Source organism: Chrysemys picta, chromosome 9, assembly GCF_011386835.1.
Source record: "Chrysemys picta bellii isolate R12L10 chromosome 9, ASM1138683v2, whole genome shotgun sequence".
Lineage (NCBI taxonomy): Eukaryota > Metazoa > Chordata > Testudines > Emydidae > Chrysemys > Chrysemys picta.
Window position 1 is genome coordinate 31741048 of NC_088799.1, and position 19901 is coordinate 31760948.

The window sequence follows — 19901 nt, forward strand, 5'->3', positions numbered from 1 at the left end:
GTGTCCTGATCATAGCCCTTTTCACATAAGCCTCGATAAACCTGCCCATAGGTATCAAAATTCCTATGGCTCAAGCGCAGCTGGGACTGTACAGCCTCCTCTCCCCATGTACTGAGCAGATCCAGCAACTCCACAGTGGTCCAAGTGGGTGAACATTTGCTGAGATAAGCTGCCATGGTCACCTGGGAAAATGCGATGAGACCTCTCCAGGCTGAGCCAACAGGAAATGGAATTTCAAAAATTCCCGGCCCGGGGCTTCGAAGGGGGATGGGTGAATGTAGTTCAAACTGCTGACCAGAGCGGTCAAGAGGGGAATTGTGGGACACCTCCTGGAGGCCAATTAAAGCGATAAAATCAAGTGTGTCGTCTACACTGGCACTTTGTCAGCAAAAATTTTATGCAAAAAGCCTTATGTCTCTCGTCAGGATGGCTTTATTTTGTTGCCAAAACAGGGCATTTTCACCGCCAAAAGTTGCATCGCAGAGTGAATGTATTCACTCTTTTGTCGACAAAACTCTATGGTGTAAACAAGGCCTTAATGTTTTTTTGTGAAACTGGCAGTCCTGTAGCACCACATTTTAAAACTTGACTTGTTGACTGATTTTTTGGGGGGAGTGTTAAATATCCATCTCATTGTGATGACTAACTTGCTGTTTTAACTCAGTCTATACTGGAAGCATTAAACACACACACACACACACACACACACACTGAGAAAACAATCAATTTAAGAACATCAGAACAAGTCAACATAGCCACTCATGTCACTATGTTTGTGTGAAGACTCTATAATGTTTGACAGATTACTTTTGATCATCTCTTCTTTAGATTACTTTATTTTATTTTTGTAAAACAAATGGCTAAATGTATTGTCATCTGTCAGCAGGTGAATAAATTGCTAATATTCAGTAAAAGGTTTTTGCTCTTCAGATGTCTAGACAATTTTGATACAATATTTCAACAGCTGAAACAGAAGTCGATTTATATGACAGCAACAATTTGTGTTCAGTACTCATACAATAAGTGTATTTAAAAGAAGTTGCAGAAGACAACCTAGTGGTTTAAATAGGAAACTATTTAGTGTTGTGAAATGAAGAGAGTAAAAGTGGAATACTATGTCTGCATCTCTGTCTTTCTTTTCTCTGACAGGTTGATAATGTATGGCTTTGTGAAGGCCATGCTACATGTTGGCCAGTTAAAAGGAGGGGATTTTCACTTCACGGACTGTTTATTTTTTGGCTCGTTGATGTCTGCTACAGACCCAGGTAATTGTTTAATTTTTTTTTTAAATTTTTGGCCACAAAACTGTCAAATGTGGAGACCAGAATATAATGTTTCCATCTGCCTTCCTGATTTTACTCCATTTGCTGTTAAATAGCTGATAGATATTCTCGTAACCAGAAATGTTAGGTCAAAAGAAACATTTCACTATCTGGAAAGATTCTTCTCTTATTTATGTTAGTAATTAGTTTAATTGTGCTTGTTTAGTCCACAAACTTTGAAATGTTGAAATGGACCAAACTCTAGAGGATGCCTCCCAGTGTCACTAAGGAATAATAATACTAGGAGATAGATGCTTCTGTTCTAGATATGCAGTGTCAAATGTAACATTGATGTAAGTGGGCGTACCCTCCCCACTTGCGTATTCCTCCCCCTTTTTAGGTCCTGATCCAGTTCCCAGTAAAGTCAATAAGAGTCCTTCTATTGACTTTAATGGGAGTTAGATCCTGCCCTTAATTATCAATATGCTTATAGATTTTCCAATTGTAGATACCTTAATTCCTGATAGATTGTCATTGCATATGTAATAATATGTGTAATATAGAAATGGGCCAGAACTAAAGCCCCAGGTCCACACATCCCTGAACTTTGGGAAAGTTCTGATCCAGATCCAAACTTTGCAGCCCAGACCAAACTCTAGGAATCAGCAACCAATATTACATGTAATTTAATGCCTACTTATGTAAAGTACCTAAACCATCTCCAACAGCTCTTCCAATATTCAGTCTTGTCTTGTTCTCTCATCCAGTTTCAATATTTCAGACAGTGTTATTTGGTCCCTTTAATTCTATCCATGCATTTTCAATTTCTCAAAGAGATGGAAATTTGAATTAAATGCTTAATTGCTTTAATGATAGACAGTCAAAAGCATTTCACTGTGGTGTAGGATCTGCTAGTGGACATACAATAGAATGTTAACCATAAAAACTGTACTAATAAGAGAACTTATTCTACTTATTATTGTTCAAATATTGGACCTTGATGTGTGCTGCTAGACTAGGAATGAGAGTGGCAATTTGACATGATAATTGGTGATCTCCTAACAAACGAAATTATCTGGTCAAATGTTATAGAAATAAAATGGAATAATAAATTACTAGCTAAGTAAACATTGTATTTTCCACCTGATTTTTCATCAGTACATTGGATTACAAGGTGTTGTTTTTTAAATAAATGGATTGTAATTGCCCTTGGTTGTGAAAAGAGATTAAGCCTAAGAAGGTGGTAAAAACTGATCTGTTGACAAGGCAGAGGTTGTTTCATATGAACTTCTTATTTATCAGATTAATGACAAAATGGAACAATTTTATATTATATGTGAAGAATATAGCTCTTAGAAATTTAAACACAGATATGCAAATGAGAGGTACAGAATATTGTGACATAAGTGTTGAGAATGGGAAGACAGTGATGTAGCAGTCTAGGACTTGTTTTTTGTTTGTTACTTTCTCATACATAGTTTTATATAAAATCAATAAAGAAGAGGTTCTCCAAAATGCAAGATGCTTTCCCACTGAACTTGCATATGGACTTGGACTACCACTGTACTTGTGTTTGGACACATTGGGGAAACTGGGTCTTTGGACACAGTGGGGAAAGTTTGAGGGTCTTGAAAATATACCTAATACAGATTAAATCTGGAAACACTGCAAGATACTGTAGAGACTTATGAAAATGTGTTCATCTATGAATGAAAAACTGTAATACTGAGAATTTCCTAAAATACATTTTAATATTTTTCATTGCCTAAATTTTTTGTTAAATTCCCCTAAAAATTTCTGCATTAAGTTTTGGGATACCTGGGAAATCCCTTCTGATTTCTGGAATGTAACCACACCATCTCTGCAATACAGCCTTTTTATTTTCCATGGCCCGTAGAAAACAAGTTCTGTCTGTCCCTATTGAATCTTTCATTCTACAAAATATGTCTTACCCTAATAATTCTTTAGAATTATCAGGAGAAGACAACGATGTTCCAGGCAAACCTTCAGATGGTTTTACTTCATTTTACTTGGAAAAGCACAGGCTTCTATATGCAGAATTCTCCCTTCTGTGCTTATATAAATGTAGTTTTAAACACCAGAGTTATGTGTATACTTTTTATAATGCTGATCAAGTGGCATAATTTATCAAAAGTAAAGCAAATCAGATGTAATTGGAGGTATCATCTATTCTCATTACAGAAGAACATAATCAATCAGCTGAGAACTCTTGTGATCAACTGGATAATTAGTGCTATTACAGGTGCAGCTTTAAGTACCTCAAGTTTTGTGGCTAACTAGATAAGATACTTCAGTAATGTTGAAGTATTAACAAGAGGAATTTAGTCCTGCTTGCCTGCTTTTCCTGGCTGAGCTTGCATTATTAAAAATGTTGCTTTTGTTAATTTATTAAGCTAAATACATTGCATCCTAACCTGCTGAGGGTTTGCGCTATGATTTTATTGTTATTATGTGTATGAAAAGAAAAAAAAAAGGGGGTTCCTTTTCTTAATTTTGGTTTTACATTGTTTTATAAGACTTCCTAAAATAAAAAAATAAAACCAGATTATTTTTTAATATCTCATTTTATAATTCAGTATGGGCAAAGAAGGCATTCAGATTACTGAGAACAGTTATGTCTGAAGCAACCCCTCTCTGCCACATTCATACTAGTGACATTATTCAAACGTATAGAGTGAGGAAATATTCAGGCCCAGATTCTCAGCTATGATTCTGCCAACAGTACTATGGGGCTGATGCAGCAGCTAGGAGTTATGGGGGTGTATGGACCCCCCAATAGAGTTGGTTGCAAATATTTTCATGGAAAATTTGTCCCTGTTTTTGTCATTTCAAAATTCAACACACCAGCCATCTCCTCTATACCAGCATCAGCAGGTGGTGACTTAGAAGCCACAATGTGGAAACTTGTCCTGAGCATCAGAGATCCACAGCAGTTGAGATCCCCATGCAGTACATTATTTGTAACAGTGTCCCAGGATGGGTCATCTGCAAGGACTGAGTTTGGGAGCTCTGGATCTAAAAGCAGGACCCTATACTGCTTGACACATAGTAGCAGACCCATAAACCTGTTAAGCGTCCAACCATAAGAGGGAAACAAAGATTTGCACATGGTTAATGTAGCTCTACACCCCCTGTGATCCCCATATGCCATGATGATCTTCTCTGGTCTAGATAACCCCTCTTTAGGGTTATTTTCCACAGGGAGTCTAGTACTGTGCAGCTGCACTGTGGTGCATGATCTGGGCCTCAGTTTATATAGCAACACAGCTGGAAATAGTTGATTCAAATAAGTAAGTCTGAGTATATTGTTCCTATCCGGTGAAGAAACAAAAATGTCAGTCTTCCAAATACATGTGTGTTACCAGATTTGCCCATTACTTTGGAGTATGCTCATTTATTAGGGTTACTCTTTGGGACGGGGAGGGTCTTTAATTCTATCAATGTACTGCTTGTGTCACATGTGTTTTCATATGGAGCTCTACTTCTCCCTTCTCCAAGTCCCCTCCCAGTGGAGCTTTCCTGCAGGACCTAGGTTCCCCAGGGCTGGGTTCCTCCAGCCCCAGAACCAGATGAATGAACACACACACACACACACACCCCTACCTACCTACCTGAGTGGACTGGGTCAATCAGCACTTTTAAGCTGACCCCTTATATGTCCCTGGACTCAACAGGCTGGGCCAAGCAGCACTGTCAAGCTGCAGCCCTTATATGCCACAGGCATCGCACCGGAATAGAATAAGCCTGAGCAGGCTGGGTCGAACAGCACTTCCAGGCTGCCACCCTTATATGCCCCTGACTCAGCGGACTGGGTCAAGCAGCACTTTCAAGCTTCTACCCTTATATCCCCCTGGACTCAGTAGCCTGGGTCGAGTAGCACTTTCAAGCTGCCACCCTCATATATCACAGGTTCAGCACGTCCCTATCCCCGCTTTCACATTACAGTTGTACTGGTAATAACCCACTTGATGAGCAAACCCCACAGTATTTTTGGGCGCTACAGGGAGCTTTAGCTTAAGTAAGAGAAGTGTTGCTGCAGAGTAATTGGGGAAGCTAAAAACACAAAAGAGTAAAGTTCAGAGAGGCAAGCAACCAGCTTAACCTCTATTATTTATTGAATAATAGTGATAACTACACAAGGAGAGCCTAAACCAACATAAATTACATTATTAAAGGTTACAAAAGTCATATATAGAAAACTATACCTGATCAAACAAGTCAGGGTTAGAAAGTTCTACCTGATGTAGAAAAGAAAACAGAAAGAAAGGGATCTCACCACTTCCATGAAACTTGTACTGGTCAGGGTTCCCAGGTGACAGGCAGAGCCCCCAGCACGATCAGTCAGGAGAAGATGAAATCCCAGTGGAACTGATGCAGAATTTGGATCCATGCATCAGAATACATTTGAGTGTGGGTAGGAGTTTTTTGCGGGCAAACAACAATGGTTCAAGGGAGAACATTAGATTTGTTTATGGGTAAACTGATGACTCAAGGGTTTTCTTTAAGCTAGACAATAGGAGCTGATCACATGGGTGGTGTTCCTTCCAGGGAGCTCACAATGCAAGTAGGCTGCTTCAGTATTTTTGATATCAATCAAGGATTTATTACTAGAATTGGTCTGATAACTACTGAGCAGGGTGTGTGCAGTCATGGGTTCATTAACATCTGGAGCAGAGATCCCCCATCATGCAGTGCTTCCCTGCTTTTCTGGTCCCAGAGTTCGGTGCGGTTCTTGCCTTGGAATCTCTGTTCTCCATTCTGTATGCTAATGGAGATGCCTCCCTGTCCCATCTTTGATGCAGATGAGGCTAGGGGAGTTTCCTTAATCCTATCACCCTTGTCAGGAGGGGTCTAGGTGTGTCTCCCACCACCCTTCACTGCTCTCTGCAAGTCTTTTCACTGATGGGTTTTGGTTCAAGCAGAGGCTGAAGGGGAGAGGGGATGTCCTTCATGAGTCAGACTGGCTAGATACTGCGCCCTGGTTCCCCAAGAACACAGAGCTGACTGGTATCATGTATGCTGTATAATTTAAGATCTGCTGTGGTTACAAGTGCATCACTGACTTAGAGTACCCCATCTACCATAGTAAAGACTACATAGCCAGGCCTGATTTCCTAATCCCAAATGAAAGTTTCAATAATTAGAATATAGAAATAATTAGAACAAAAAGCTGAGTCCCAATTCTTTCCTTCCTTACATGGACGTGTAGTGGTGCGGGGGCCCTCCCACTCCAGGTCCTCGGGAGTCCACCCGCCTCACTATGTCACTGATACATTGGCCGCCATGGGGAATGAAGCAGTCTCCGCTCGTAGCTGGGGCCCAGGCCTGTGATCAGGCTGGGTGGGAAACAAACAGTCAATTGGCCCCAGCCTTGGATCAAGGTGGGGCAACCCAGAGTCTGGGGCGGGGAGACTGCGACCCCTGGGTTGGGGTGGCAGGGGGGACGCAGGCCCACCCACTCCACTGCGTCCCGGCCCAGGGCCCTAGCAGTGACAAAGCGCTTTGTCAGTGGGTCAGCAGGGATCCATGCCGCAACATGCTGACTCACCCTCTGTCAGCGTTGCAGCCAGACAGGAGTCTGCTACCCCTAGGCCACTTCCACACTCCCCTTCTTGGTGTACCTGTTGCTGTGAGGAGGGGTCAAGGTTTATGGCAGCTCCCGAGAACGCGAGCAAGCCTTTGGTGGTCTGGTCCATAGGTGGTCCGGGCCAGTTGTCTTCTCCCTCTGGGTTCAGGTCCAACAGCAGTCTGGGCGGTCCGGGCCAGTTGTCTGCTTCCTCCAGATCTGAATCAGCTAGTGACCCTGGTGGCCCAGGCCAGTCCTCTGCTCCCTCGGCACCCTCCGCCGCTTCCCATCTCGGGAGGCCACAGGAGGCATCTGTTCTCTCCAGTGGTTTTCTGGGCCGCCTTTTATACTTTCTGCCCCTCCCACCCACTTCCTGAAGGAGGGGCAACTAGGCCCTGGTTCCGCCCACCAGGGCTCAATGCGGGGGCCCTCCCACTCTGGGTCCTCTGGAGGCCACCCCGCCTCACTACAGGGTGCAATTCTCATTGACTTAAAAACTGGGCAAATATTCTGCATCATTAATAGCCGTAAGATAAATTAGTCAGAGCAATGCTCTGATTCTATGTACTCACAACTGGATAATATGAATGCCATGGGTGTTCACATTAGCAAAATTACTTGACCTTTGCCTTAACCATAATAAAATGGGAGAATTGCTGGAAAGTGCTGCTTTAGGGCTTTGTCTTGGGTGCTGTTATTAGCACACTATTGTATAATGACATTCCAATCTAAAGACATTTTACTTACCCTTAGCACTTTAAAAAAAAACTTCTGACATTTAAAGCATGGGAAGCACATTTACCTCCACAGAGGTTTGCTGAAGCATAACTATTTCAAAGCTACATGAACTCCCTTACCTTTGGTCATATTGATAATCACAAGGCCCTTTTCTATTTGGAGTTACTATGGTTACAGCTGCACAGAAGATGTGAGTTGTACTGTGGTGTGTGGGGATTTTTTATAAAAATAGATATTAACCACCAGCTAGAGCAGTTCTGGCTTTTTACAAAATCACCACATTGTGTTTAAAAAGATAATTCATAAAAACAGCGGTAAGACATTTCATAAACTGTGTGTAAATAATGTAAATTTAAAATATCTTTGTAATTAAAATGTTTTGTTGGTGCTTTCTCCCTTTTTCTCATTGAGCTAAGACATGAGTAGGATGGGTGACTAGTAGTGTCAAGACTCTACAATTCAAATGGGAACTGTTATTTTTAGAGAAAAGCCTTTTCTGTATGGGTGGTTTAATTGGATTGTCTCTCATCTTATTTTCTTCCAATTTGTCATTGAACTGACTGTTAGGATCTGGGCTTATCAGATATGACAGATGATTGTTAACTTTGTTATAAGCAGAAGATTAAGAAGAGACAATGGCAGCCCCTTTGATCATTGTTTCCAGTATAGGTATTTAATATTTCATTTTATATATAGTTTACTTTCTTTTATTTTGATCAGATCCTCTTTTTTCTAAATCACATATACTGATCTCATTTATTTTCTGGCTCCACTTTCTGGGTCTCCTAGTTCTTTTCAGCAACAGGACAAGAAAGTATTGGATATTGTTAGTCTGAATACTGCTGTGATTTCTTGACATTTCAAGAATGTTTTTACAGGAAATTAATTACAGAAAATTACAGGAAATTAATAGCAAGCGGAGCTGCTCCCATGTATGCCAAAAATATCCTTTATAAACCAACTTAATAGACACCTGTGTTGACTTGGGTAGGACCAAGATTGTGCTAGATTGAGCATTTGCTAACACATGTTACCTCAGGCCATGAAATACAGAAAGGAGAGAACCAGATTTGTCTTAGCTCAAATACTAAGAAATTCCCAGACACTTCATCAGCTTAGGTTTCCTGTCACCGTATTTTTTAATGAAGATCATCAATGTGTTGGGAATCAGGACATTAATATGCCATCTGCACTTATGGCAGAGTTTTCTACTTCATCAAAAAAGTATTTGTGTGCAGTTCTCAAGGCAATATCTATCTATCTATCTATCCCTCCACTTATACTTACATGGAAATCTGAGAGCAAGATTTCAATCCTGAAATAGGCTAAATTATTTAAGCAAAAGTAGTTTGACTTTTGCATACTCACTATACAGTATTTGGGGAAGTACCTTGATTATTTATCATATTATATATAACCTAGCTCTATCTATTATTAAATGTCTTCAAAAAACACAGTGTAGCATCTAATACTATGTTTTATTTCTAAGTATAAGGTAAAACTATGGTATCACAGATGTTCTGTGATAACTGTTGGCAAATGACTTTTTAAAGGAGATCATTCTAATTTCTAAAAAGCATTCTCACTGTAGTATAATTTAAGATATCATCCTCCAGGTATCCAAGAATTGATAAGTTATTTTAGTAGGTCCATGCATCATCCTGATTACTACTTACATGCACATATGGCTTTCTGTAAGCAGCTCACAATTAATCCTGTGACCTGCCATTCAGCAGAAGGACTCTGTTGAATGAGAGGGAAAGAAGTACATGCCATAAAAATAGATATATAAATCTCACATCTGGTCCAAATTATTGCAAATTCTGATTCAAAATAATCATATAGACTATCTTTGAGTCCTTAACCCAGGTCAATATGAAATCCAAGCCATTGTAGTTTACAACTCCAGAACTCTTAGTTGAGAGACTTCTAGAATCTATCCGAGGCTAGACAACAATCTATGGTCATCTACACTTGCAAGTCTTATCTTATCTTCTTCTCATATTTTGAGAGAGCTTGTTGGTGTGGTGACTTAATGGCTGTAATGTTTGTTTTGATTCTTCTCTATCCTTTTATTCATTTTGTTTGAAGAGATGCATAGAGAGATATCTTTGTGCAGGCCTGGATTCTTGATTCCTTACATTGGTTTTGTCTGGGTTTACTTGTCCTTTAAAGCTGGTGGCAGAATCTTCCAGGACCAACATTAGTTGTTCTGAAGGGGTGGGGGTCCTGTGGGACAGAAGGCACAGTTATTTCATAAATTCCAAGGCCAGAAGGGACCACTGTGGGCATCTAGTGTGCCCTCTGGTATAACACAGGCCGTAGAACTTCTCCAGAATATTTCTTAGAGCAGATCTTTTAGAAAAACATACAATCTTGATTTAAAAATTCCCAGTGATGGAAAATCCACCACAACCCTGGGTAAGTTGTTCTAGTGGTTAATTACCCTCACTGTTAAAAATGTATGTCTTATTTCCAGGAAGAATTTATCTAGCTTCAACTTCCAGCCATTAGATCATGTTATACCTTTCTCTGCTAGATTAAATACTTGTTCACCATGTAGATACTGATAGATTGTGATTAAGTAACTCCGTAACCTTCTCTTTGTTAAAATAAATAGATTATGCTTCTTGTGTCTATGGCTGTATGGCATGTTTTCTAATCCTTTAATCATTCTTGTGGCTGTTCTCTGAACCCCCTCCAATTTATCAACATCCTTCCTGAATAGTGGACACCAGAACTAGTCAGAAGTGTCAGCTGGAGATTTCCCTGTTTATACATTCCAACACACCAGAATATTATGATATCCTAACATACCAGAATATTTCAACAAGCACCAATCCCTTAGATCATTGTTTTTTACACTGTAGTCTTGTCTGCTCGGAGCTCTTTGTTAAAATGTCCCACCACTGTACTAGTGCTGGTGCCGCTCCCCTGGGTGGAAACAATAGCTGTTGGCATTTTTACTAAGAGGGGGGTTAGATAGAATAGTGGCTAATAATGTTGGTGGGCAATCTGCAATGGTGAAAGATTGTAATGACAATTTCATTGTAAACTCAGCCTGTGAGACTCTTCCCTAAGGAAATTTAAGACTTTTCTAGTGTATGGTCAAGTCCAGGGGAAACAGGAGAGAGAGGAGGCACTTGAAAATGGTAAAACCAAGCCCAGCCCTGAATACTCAATACCAAGTATAGATGGTGGCTTCTTGCTTGCTAAGTGGAAATGGGACAGCAAGAGAGAACATGCTCCTCCATCCAAAAACTATCATATATAGTACCTTACAATGCAGCAGCATTTTCATTATTTCCCAGTAAGATTCCTTTCCTTTGTTTCCACTCCTCATTTATAAGTTGCTTTATTAGGGGAAGCCAAAGTGGTACATGGGAATTTTGCTTTAGAACAACATTCCTATGTAGAACTCAGGATCAACTAGAAACACGGGTGCACATGGGTTGAAATCCACACCTCATCATGCAGCCCTCAGCATCAACGACTACAGCTCTTTTGATTTCATGCCCAGAATAAGGGAATCTTTCTAGAAACCCACTGATACCCACTGAAGGAACTGAACAGATATTCAATGCTCATTTCCCTTTCTGGTTTTCTGTCTCATGTACGCTCTCTTTTTGCAATTGTTATAGGGGTCTCTCCTCTGTTTTTGGTACCAAACAAGCCCGATCAGGGTTGGATCTGGAGTTTAATAAACTTTGAGGGAGAAGCAGTGGAATCAGTGTGGCAGTTTGTGATTTAGGAAAGAAATCCAGGTCACTAAGGGCTTGTCACTTAAAATGCTACAGCAGCACAGCTCCAGCACTGCAGCTGCACCGTTTCAGTGTAGACACTTCCTATGCCTATGGCAAAGGTTCTCCTGTTGGCCTAAGTAATCCACCTCTCCAAAAGCCAGTGCCTAGGTTGACAGGAGAATTCTTCCATCAACCTAGTGCTGTCTACACAGGGACTTAGGTTAGCTTAACTGCGTTGCTGAGGGGTATGGATTATTCACACCCGTGAGCAACATAGCTGTGTTGACCTAATTTTCTAGTGCTGTTGGCTTAACTAAATTGCTCAGGGATGTGAATTATTCACACCCCTGAGCAGTGTAGCTGGGTTAATCCAATTTTCGAGTGTAGAACAGCCCTGTTGGAATTTCCCTCTCCCCACACTGTTCAGGGATTGCTGGGAGATGCTGTTCTATGGCATTCAATCTATAGCTTGGTCCAGGGGCAGGGCATGTTGCAAAAAGGGTTTATCTAAACTCTGCCTTCTCTTCAGATGTGGGAGAAACTTTGAGAGAGCTGGAGGGGCTAAGAAGTCGCTCCCAGAAGAAGGGGCAAGTGATTCATTATTCTGTTGATTTCTTCATTATTTTTATGCATTTTAGGCTATGTCTACACTAGCACTGTTGTCTGTATAACTTATGTAGCACAGGGCTGTGAAAAAACACACCCCTGAGCAACATATGTTACACTGACAGAAGTGCTGGTGTGAACACCACCATGTCTGCTGGAGACGCTCTCCCACTGACCTAGCTACCACCACTCATTGGGAGTGGTTTAATTATGTCTACAGGAGAGCTCTCTCCCGTCGGCAATGGCATAGAGTGCCTACCTTGGTACAGCTGTGCCACTGTAAGCTCTCTAGTATAGCTATGGCCTTCATTTCATTTGACTTGGAGTCAGACCCCTCTAGAGAGGGGCTCTGATAACTTCCAGAAGGCTGGGGGAGGAAGATACTTGAAAGGGAAACATTTTTTTGTTTGTTTTCTTGGAAATAACTTCGTCAGTGTGGATCTTTGTTTGGTTTGGCCTGCCACACCTATATAAACTTTTCTGTTGACCTTAGTTACTGTTTACTTTTCCTATTACTTATTTCACAGTTTCTGGATGATTTAGTTGAGGATTGGTCCTGCTTTGAGCAGGGGGTTGGACTAGTGACCTCCTGAGGTCCCTTCCAACCCTGATATTCTATGATTCTATGATTCTGCATTTAAGACCTTGTCAATAACTTAATATTAGAAGTGGCAAATGCTTGTTTTCACAGATATGGGAGTCTGAATCATTTTCTATGGAATAGGGCATCCAGAATGGTACTTCAAAGCTGCTGTGTTAATCTGGATCATGGTACATAAAACCCCATAGGAGAACTGAACATCAGAATTGGGACTCTAAACTAATACTAGATTCCAAACACTCCCACTGGTGAACACGTGTTGGAAAATCCTTTCAGCACTAGTTTCAGTTCTACCAATATTCTGTACATAAGGTCCAAAGTTCTAGAAAGAGAAAAAAATCACCCACACAAAGCAAACATTGGTTTGTGAATCTTCAGTGGTAGCTTTAGTGTAAAAATTCCCTTTTCTGAAATGTCAGATGTAAACCTGAAACCCTGGAGGCACTTCTAAACTTCAGGATTCCTTTGCTATGAAGATTTAGTCAATTGCACAATTATGTACCAGGATGAGCACCAGTGAAGCAAATGCAGTGAGATACTGCGTAATTTTCCAAACATACAAATCATTAGGAAGCTTTACATTAAATTTTTGGTAGAAAGGGAAACCTCTGTTTGTTTCATGAAAATAGTGAATATGAATAGTAATACAGAGCACATGCACAATACTTTTCACCCATAGAACTCACAGCACTTTACAAAGATGGGTCAGCATTATTATGCTCTGTTTACAGATAGGGAAACAGAAACACAAAGAGGCTAAGTGACTTTCCCAACATCAGTTTCCTTCTGACCCAAATTGAACGAGTTATTTCATCAATAATCTCAAAATATAAATACAAGTTTTTAGGGAAAAATGTTAAAATTAATGACACTACATGCTTTATAAACATAAAAAAATTAAGCCTCACAATCTATTTGGGAGATCGGTAAGTATTAGCATTGTCTTGTTCATGAATAGGTAAATTGGGGTTCAGATCGCACAGGAGGTCCATGGGAGAGCCAGGGATAGTCCCCGAGTCTCCTTACCTCCAGTTCTGTGCTTTAGTCACAAGACTATTTCCCTGATATTAGGGGTAATTAAAGGTATAGTTTTAGTTTGTGTAAGACTGAAAGGTGGCAGGGAGGGAGTGGACATTTCTAGTTCATGTAAAGCAGCAAACTCTTAAACTTATTGCTGGATTTAGGGAGCTGGTGTACTTAAATGTATCCCTTTTCTAATGTATTTCATTCAATTAATGTGCAAACTGTCATGTTACATTGTTTAGACGTTAAAACATGCTTATCAAAACTCATTCCCTTCCCTTTAGCTCATTAGCTGTTCTAGAATTATGAAAATAACAAGCTTGCTTTGCTCTGTATGTTTCCTTCTAGTGACAGTTCTGGCTATTTTCCACGAGCTGCATGTGGATACAGATCTGTATACCCTCCTTTTTGGAGAGAGTGTCCTAAATGATGCTGTGGCTATAGTTCTCACATAGTAAGTACAAATATCTGTATTCCTTAAACAATGAAATAACTCTGAATTGTCTTGGTAAATAGCTCTCTCCATACAAATATCAATGTAGAGTTTAAAGATTGCATTAAAGGGGTACACTTCTGGAAATGTAATTGGTGCATTAAGTACTCAATTTGCAATGTTAATGGGAGTTGTGTGTCTGAACTGCAATTTTTGGTTGTGAATACTCAGCCCAGAAAACAATAAATGTTTTAAATGTGTATATTAAATCCTGTAAAAATGGGAGGTTTGCCAGATTGGAGGCAGAAGTTCAGGACCAGAAGCTATCTATTGTTTTCCAAGGCAAAACCACAAAGCAGTGCAGTGTAGTACTGCTTATCCCCCTGTGTCTATTAAAACCAGCAGGTTTTCAGCCAGTAAATGTAAGATAATATTTCATAGCACCTTTCATTCCCAAGGATCCTAAAGCAATTCACAAATGATTGGCTCCATTTACCCTGGGTTTATGCTGCCATATAAACACAAACCCTAACTACGTGATTAGAAGGTTCCCAAGTTGGCTTCAACTGCCATGTCTGGCACAGCCTATCATTCTTTGGACCATTGCTAAAAAAGTAAAACAACCGCCCCCCTGCACATTCAGAATGTGTTCTTCAAAGTTTCAATCAAACCTGATTTTCATAAGCATGCCAAAAGATACTTCTCCTCAATGAAGACCATTTCCCTGCTAAATGTCTTCTTTGGACACTACAGCTGTTCAAAGACAGATTTCAGGATTTTTTTTAAATTGCGAAACATTTTTTTCCCCTCTCTTTATAGTCAATAACAATTTAACTTTTTTGCTGATATGTCCAGAAATATTTAACAGGCAGATACCAAGTCTGGAAAATTTACTATCATATAGATAAAAGATTTGAAACATATAAGCAACTGAAAATAGGGGGAAGGGGGTAGTACAGAAATATTCCAGCAACCTTAGATATAACTCTCACTACATGCTCTAGCTATATTAAAATATGAAAATAACTAACAAGTGAGTGAACAAGGCCTTGGTTCAGAAAAGCAATCCTATTATGCAATTAAGCATGTATTTAACTTCTGTTGACTTCAATATAAGTTATGTACATGCTTAAAGTTAAGCATGGATGAAACTAAGCACATGTTTAAGTCTTTCTTGAGTCTGAGCTATAATGCAGCCACCTCTGGGATGGAATACAGCAACTGTCTGATAACGCACAGCAATACTACTCAGAAGTGCTTTAAGGACAAGGCATGTAGAAGAATTTCAGACCCTGTTGAAGTTATAAAGTGAATTTTGGTAGACAATATGTAACGAACCAAACTGGGGATTTTTCTCCTTTGTTGTGACGGCTTGTTTTCACAGACAGTACATAATTCTTGCAAGATATTTAAGATCAGAGTTAACACTCCTATTTAATTGTTCATTGTCTAAATACCAGTCCTCTTACATTCCCCTACACTTAAGCCCTGCTATTGTTTTTAGAGCAAGAACAACATTTCCATCTACTGTCAAGAGTGTGAGCACAGAATCTGACGATTATATGTAGCACAGATGTCACATTCAGTAAATGCAGTCAGAACGTGTACCTTAACGGAGTATCTGTTGTATCAGAAAACAAAATGGACAAAGGGAAATTTAAATCAGAGACTAAAAAAACGGAAAGATTTGTCACAAAATAAAAGCACACAGTTAAAATAGGAATCTACTGTACTAACCAAACATATAAGAAATACACAGATGGGTTTCTTTCTCTGATTCTATTGTATTTGAGCTGAGCTAGTGCGGGATATCCTAGTGAATAGTTATGTAACACTTACCTAGAAGCAACTCAAACAAACAAACAAAAAAGCCAGAATCTGTAAAGTATCATTCGTTTTCAGCAGTTGGATTTCCAAATAACATAGACTTCTTCAAAGGTCAAACTCTGAGGAACCACTGAAGTACAACGTAAATCTCAAAAGCCCAGCAATATTGTATAGTCCACAAGTCAGGAGTTTCTAACATCTCCTCTTTTCCCTGTACACAAATACAGGTCATAGGGTTTAGTCCATCAATCTGCAAGTGGAGACTGAAGATAGATAGGACTATGCTTGCTCTAAATACTGGTTTTTCTTCAGAGCTTTCTCATCTGCTTTTCTCTGTTTCTGACAGATTGTAACCCTAGTCTCTGCAGTAGGATCTGTTTACACTAGCAAGCTAATATATTTTTCTGTATATTTTCAGTAGTGAAATTTGTGTCAGACAGTAAGGGAAATGCCTACACTCCTATAGATGAGGTTGAAAAGAATCTGGGTGATGTTTAATTTCTAGCCTAAATAATGAGTTGTTGTACCAATTGTGTAAACCTCAACCCTACCATGATCTTCTTTCCTGCAGGCTTTTAAGTAAAGATGAACTGCTGATAAAGTCAACTTCAATGACTTAGCACCCCGGTAAATCAAACAACTTCCTTCTAGTTGCATGCAGAAGTATTGTGTTCTAGTGCAGCAACTTTCATCCCATGGCACAGACGCCATTTTATTTTTATTTTTACTTTTTAAAAAAGTGTTACTCAAAGTTTTTTTTTCAGTGTGGTGCAGTGGCAATGAGTGTATAACTAGACTGGCGGGGGAATATTTCAAAATGTGAAGCTCTATAAACAGAAGTAGTAATAATACAGTAGTAATAATACAGTGCAATGCTCGTTCATATATTATTTAATGAGTAAAGAGAAGAGAGAATGAAAGAGGGGCTGCAAAATGTGTTTCGTCGGACAGCTGAAGAAACCCTAGGCAAATGGCTGCAAGGCTGACTCATTTTAAATTCTAAGGGGGATCTTACATTTATGCATACTGCCTCTTAAAGGTGAGTAAAGTGATTAAAAATGATGTGCCCGACCCTTTGTGGGTTCAGTGTGGGTTGGGAGAAGAGAGAGAAGGTTCAGTGTTCCTCCAGCTCCACTTCACCCACTCATGGACAAACAAACATGACATGGCTGCTTGTCCTTCCTGAATGGAAGGGACAGCCTACTGCACACTAATAGGGGTCATGTTGTGACAGGTTTGCTCCCCCTATATTTCTCCTCTTTTATACATCAGTCAGTGAGAGGAGGATAGTACTTAGGTGAGCTCACACGACACCTTTTATATACATTTAGAAAGTGACGCTACTCAGTGTGCTACCACAAGAGGGATTCCACCTGCCTTTAAATAACACAGGCCCGATGCCTCCAGATACCATCCGCATGAGCGCTTCAACTCCCGCACCATCACTAGCAGCTTTCCAGTGTAGGGTTGCCAGGTGTCCACTTTTTGACCAGAATACCTGATCAAAAAGGAACCCTGGAGGCTTCAGTCAGCACTGCTGACCAGGCCATTAAAAGTCCAGTTGGTGGCCAGCATGCCTCTCCAACTCCTATGCAGAGGGGTGGCCATGGGGGCTCTGTGCGCTCTGTGCAGGAACCACGGCCAATGGGAGCTGCGGGGGTGGTGCCTGTGGGCAGGAGCAGGGTACAGAGCCTCCTGGCTGCCCCTCCATGTAGGAGCCGGAGGGACATGTCACCAGTTCCTGGGAGCCGCCTGAGGTCAGCGTTGCCCAGAGCCCACAGCACAAACCCCCTCCCACACCCAAACTCCCTCCCGGAGAGCGCACTCTCTTTTGCACCCAACCCCCCTGCCCCAGCCCGGAGCCCTCTCCTGCACCCCAAACTCTTCATCCCTGGCCCCACCCACTCCACCAGAGCCCTCCCCCTCTCCTCCACCTGGATCCCCCTTTCACACCCTGAATCCTGCATTTCTGGCCCACTCTGGAGCCCACACCCACAGCCTGTAGACCCTCCCGCATCCCTGCCCCAGCCCGGAGCCTCCTCCTACACTCTGAACCCCTTGGCCCCAGCTTGGAGGCCCCTTCAGCACCCCAAACCTCTCATCCATGGCCCCACCCCAGAGCCCACACCCCAGCTGGAGCTCTCACCCCATCCCTCACCCCAACTCCCTGCCCCAGCCCGATGAAAATGAGCGAGTGTGGGGGAGAGCAAGTGAGGGAGGAAGAGGGGATGGAGTGAGCAGGGGTGAGGCCTCAGAGAAGGGGTGGGGCAGGGGTGGGGCCTCGAGGAAGAGGTGGGACAGGGGTGCTTGGTTTTCTGCAATTAGAACATTGGCAACCCTATGCCAGTGGCCCTTAGAACCATATTTTAGTCTGTATAGTTTTATAGTTTCCTTGGTAATGAATGCTATAGAACAGGTTTTCTTCAGGCTTCCATTATACTCCCTTATCTACAAGCAGATCAGCATAAGGGGATCTTAGCAGGCCATAGTTGTAGTAGTAGCTGCAGAATGGCTGGACAGATGTTATGTTAGTGGGGGAAGATCAGCAGCACAAGGCCAGGAGGATTTCACCCTCAATAAGTACTTTATACAGATGCCCAGTATAGTGGGCATTCAGTCCTGGAAGGGTGACAGCAGCCCTGGAGAGGGCTGCATCAGGGTAAGAGAGATTAAGAACGGCTGGGGAAGCTGAGTGGGTAGCTGACCACAGCTGTAGCTGGTTTAATGAGGGCCCAGCTGGCCCTTAGAAGAGGGCAGTGGGCCAGGAGCATAGAGTCTCTCTCTAGCAGTAGAGAGGGAAGGGCCTGGCTGTCTGGAAGCTGAGAGGAGACCAAGACTGGAGCAGGGCTGGGGGAAGGCCAGAGGCGCTGGGGAGCTCCAGCCTAGAAACCCCCCAGGCTGCAGGCCTTGTTAAAGGCCAGAAAAAGGTATTGTGGGGCAGGGCTGGGGGAAGGTCCGAGGAGCTGGGGATCTCTGGCCTAACCCCCTCCCCACCCCCCCAGGCTGCAGGCCTTGTTAAAGGCCAAAGAAGAGAACTGGGGTTGCAGAGGGCAGCCCAAGGGCAGGCAGAGGCAGCAGGTCGAACCCCCCCCTTGCCTATGATGAATGGCATGTACACTGCAGTCCGCCCCAGGGAGCAGGGGCTAGATGGTGACTGGCAGTAGCCATATACACTGAGGCGAGGTGGGGATAGGGGGTTGGAGGTTCCCCTGAGTGGGGAGACCCAGAGACTGTGGGGGTACTGCCAGGGGGCAGCCCCCAAGGGAAAGGGGCACCGGGGTCCAGGAGGGACACGGGGGCCAGCGACAGGCGAGACACCAGCCGACAAAGGGCGCTCCTGGGTCGAAGAGCTAATTCCCAGGATGACCAACAGGAGACACTGCAGGGGTGAGTCGCCATCACGTTACACCCAGCAATTTGTATCATTAACACAAACTATTTCTTTGAATAAAATCTCAGAATCCTCATGGAGAATAACTACTCTAAAAGACAACAAAGATGTAACTATTCAAAATTAGTAGGTTTGAACCTGTTTTACACTGGGGCTTTAAGTTCTGGAAGAATAATCTACAGTACTAAGAAAAGCCCAAAAGTGCCTAAGTTAGTCTTTCCAGACTAATTATTAGAAATTGTCTTTCCAAAAACACTCAGGAGATTACTGAAAATTTCTTTCCTTATGCATGCAAGTCTGTGTGACTGCTTGTACTAGCAACCAGGTATTTCCTGGGCACATTGTTTTCCTGGAAATTAACTATGTTTTGTAGCCAATAGTATTAGCTGTGCATTCTTATATGAAAGCCTTATAAAATGTGCATGACAAAGTATATATGATATTTACTGGCATCTGTCTCCTTTTCTGTATCTATTTACAGTGTTTGCTCAGTGTATGGAAATAATGTATATGGGGGCCTACCCCAACATATGAAACAAACAATATATATGCATGAAAAGTAAGATATTTGAAACACTCTGTAATGTTGGGTATGGTTAAAAATATGAGTTCAGTCTCTGTCTTCAGATAGCTTCTAAATAATAAAACAATTGATTTTGGATGATTGGAATTTTGTACACAAGGAGCAAG

The 19901-nt window shown here is 41.6% G+C and overlaps 1 protein-coding gene across 1 annotated transcript in view; it reads left to right on the forward strand.

Annotated features, from left to right (window-relative positions):
* Positions 1-19901, forward strand: part of SLC9A9 (solute carrier family 9 member A9) — a 325495-nt gene that overhangs the window by 98824 nt on the left and 206770 nt on the right. Inside the window, exons 5-6 of the mRNA XM_005303279.5 lie at positions 1150-1265; positions 13909-14014. Of these exons, the coding sequence (XP_005303336.3) occupies positions 1150-1265; positions 13909-14014 (222 nt within the window). The remainder of the gene's footprint in view (positions 1-1149; positions 1266-13908; positions 14015-19901) is intronic.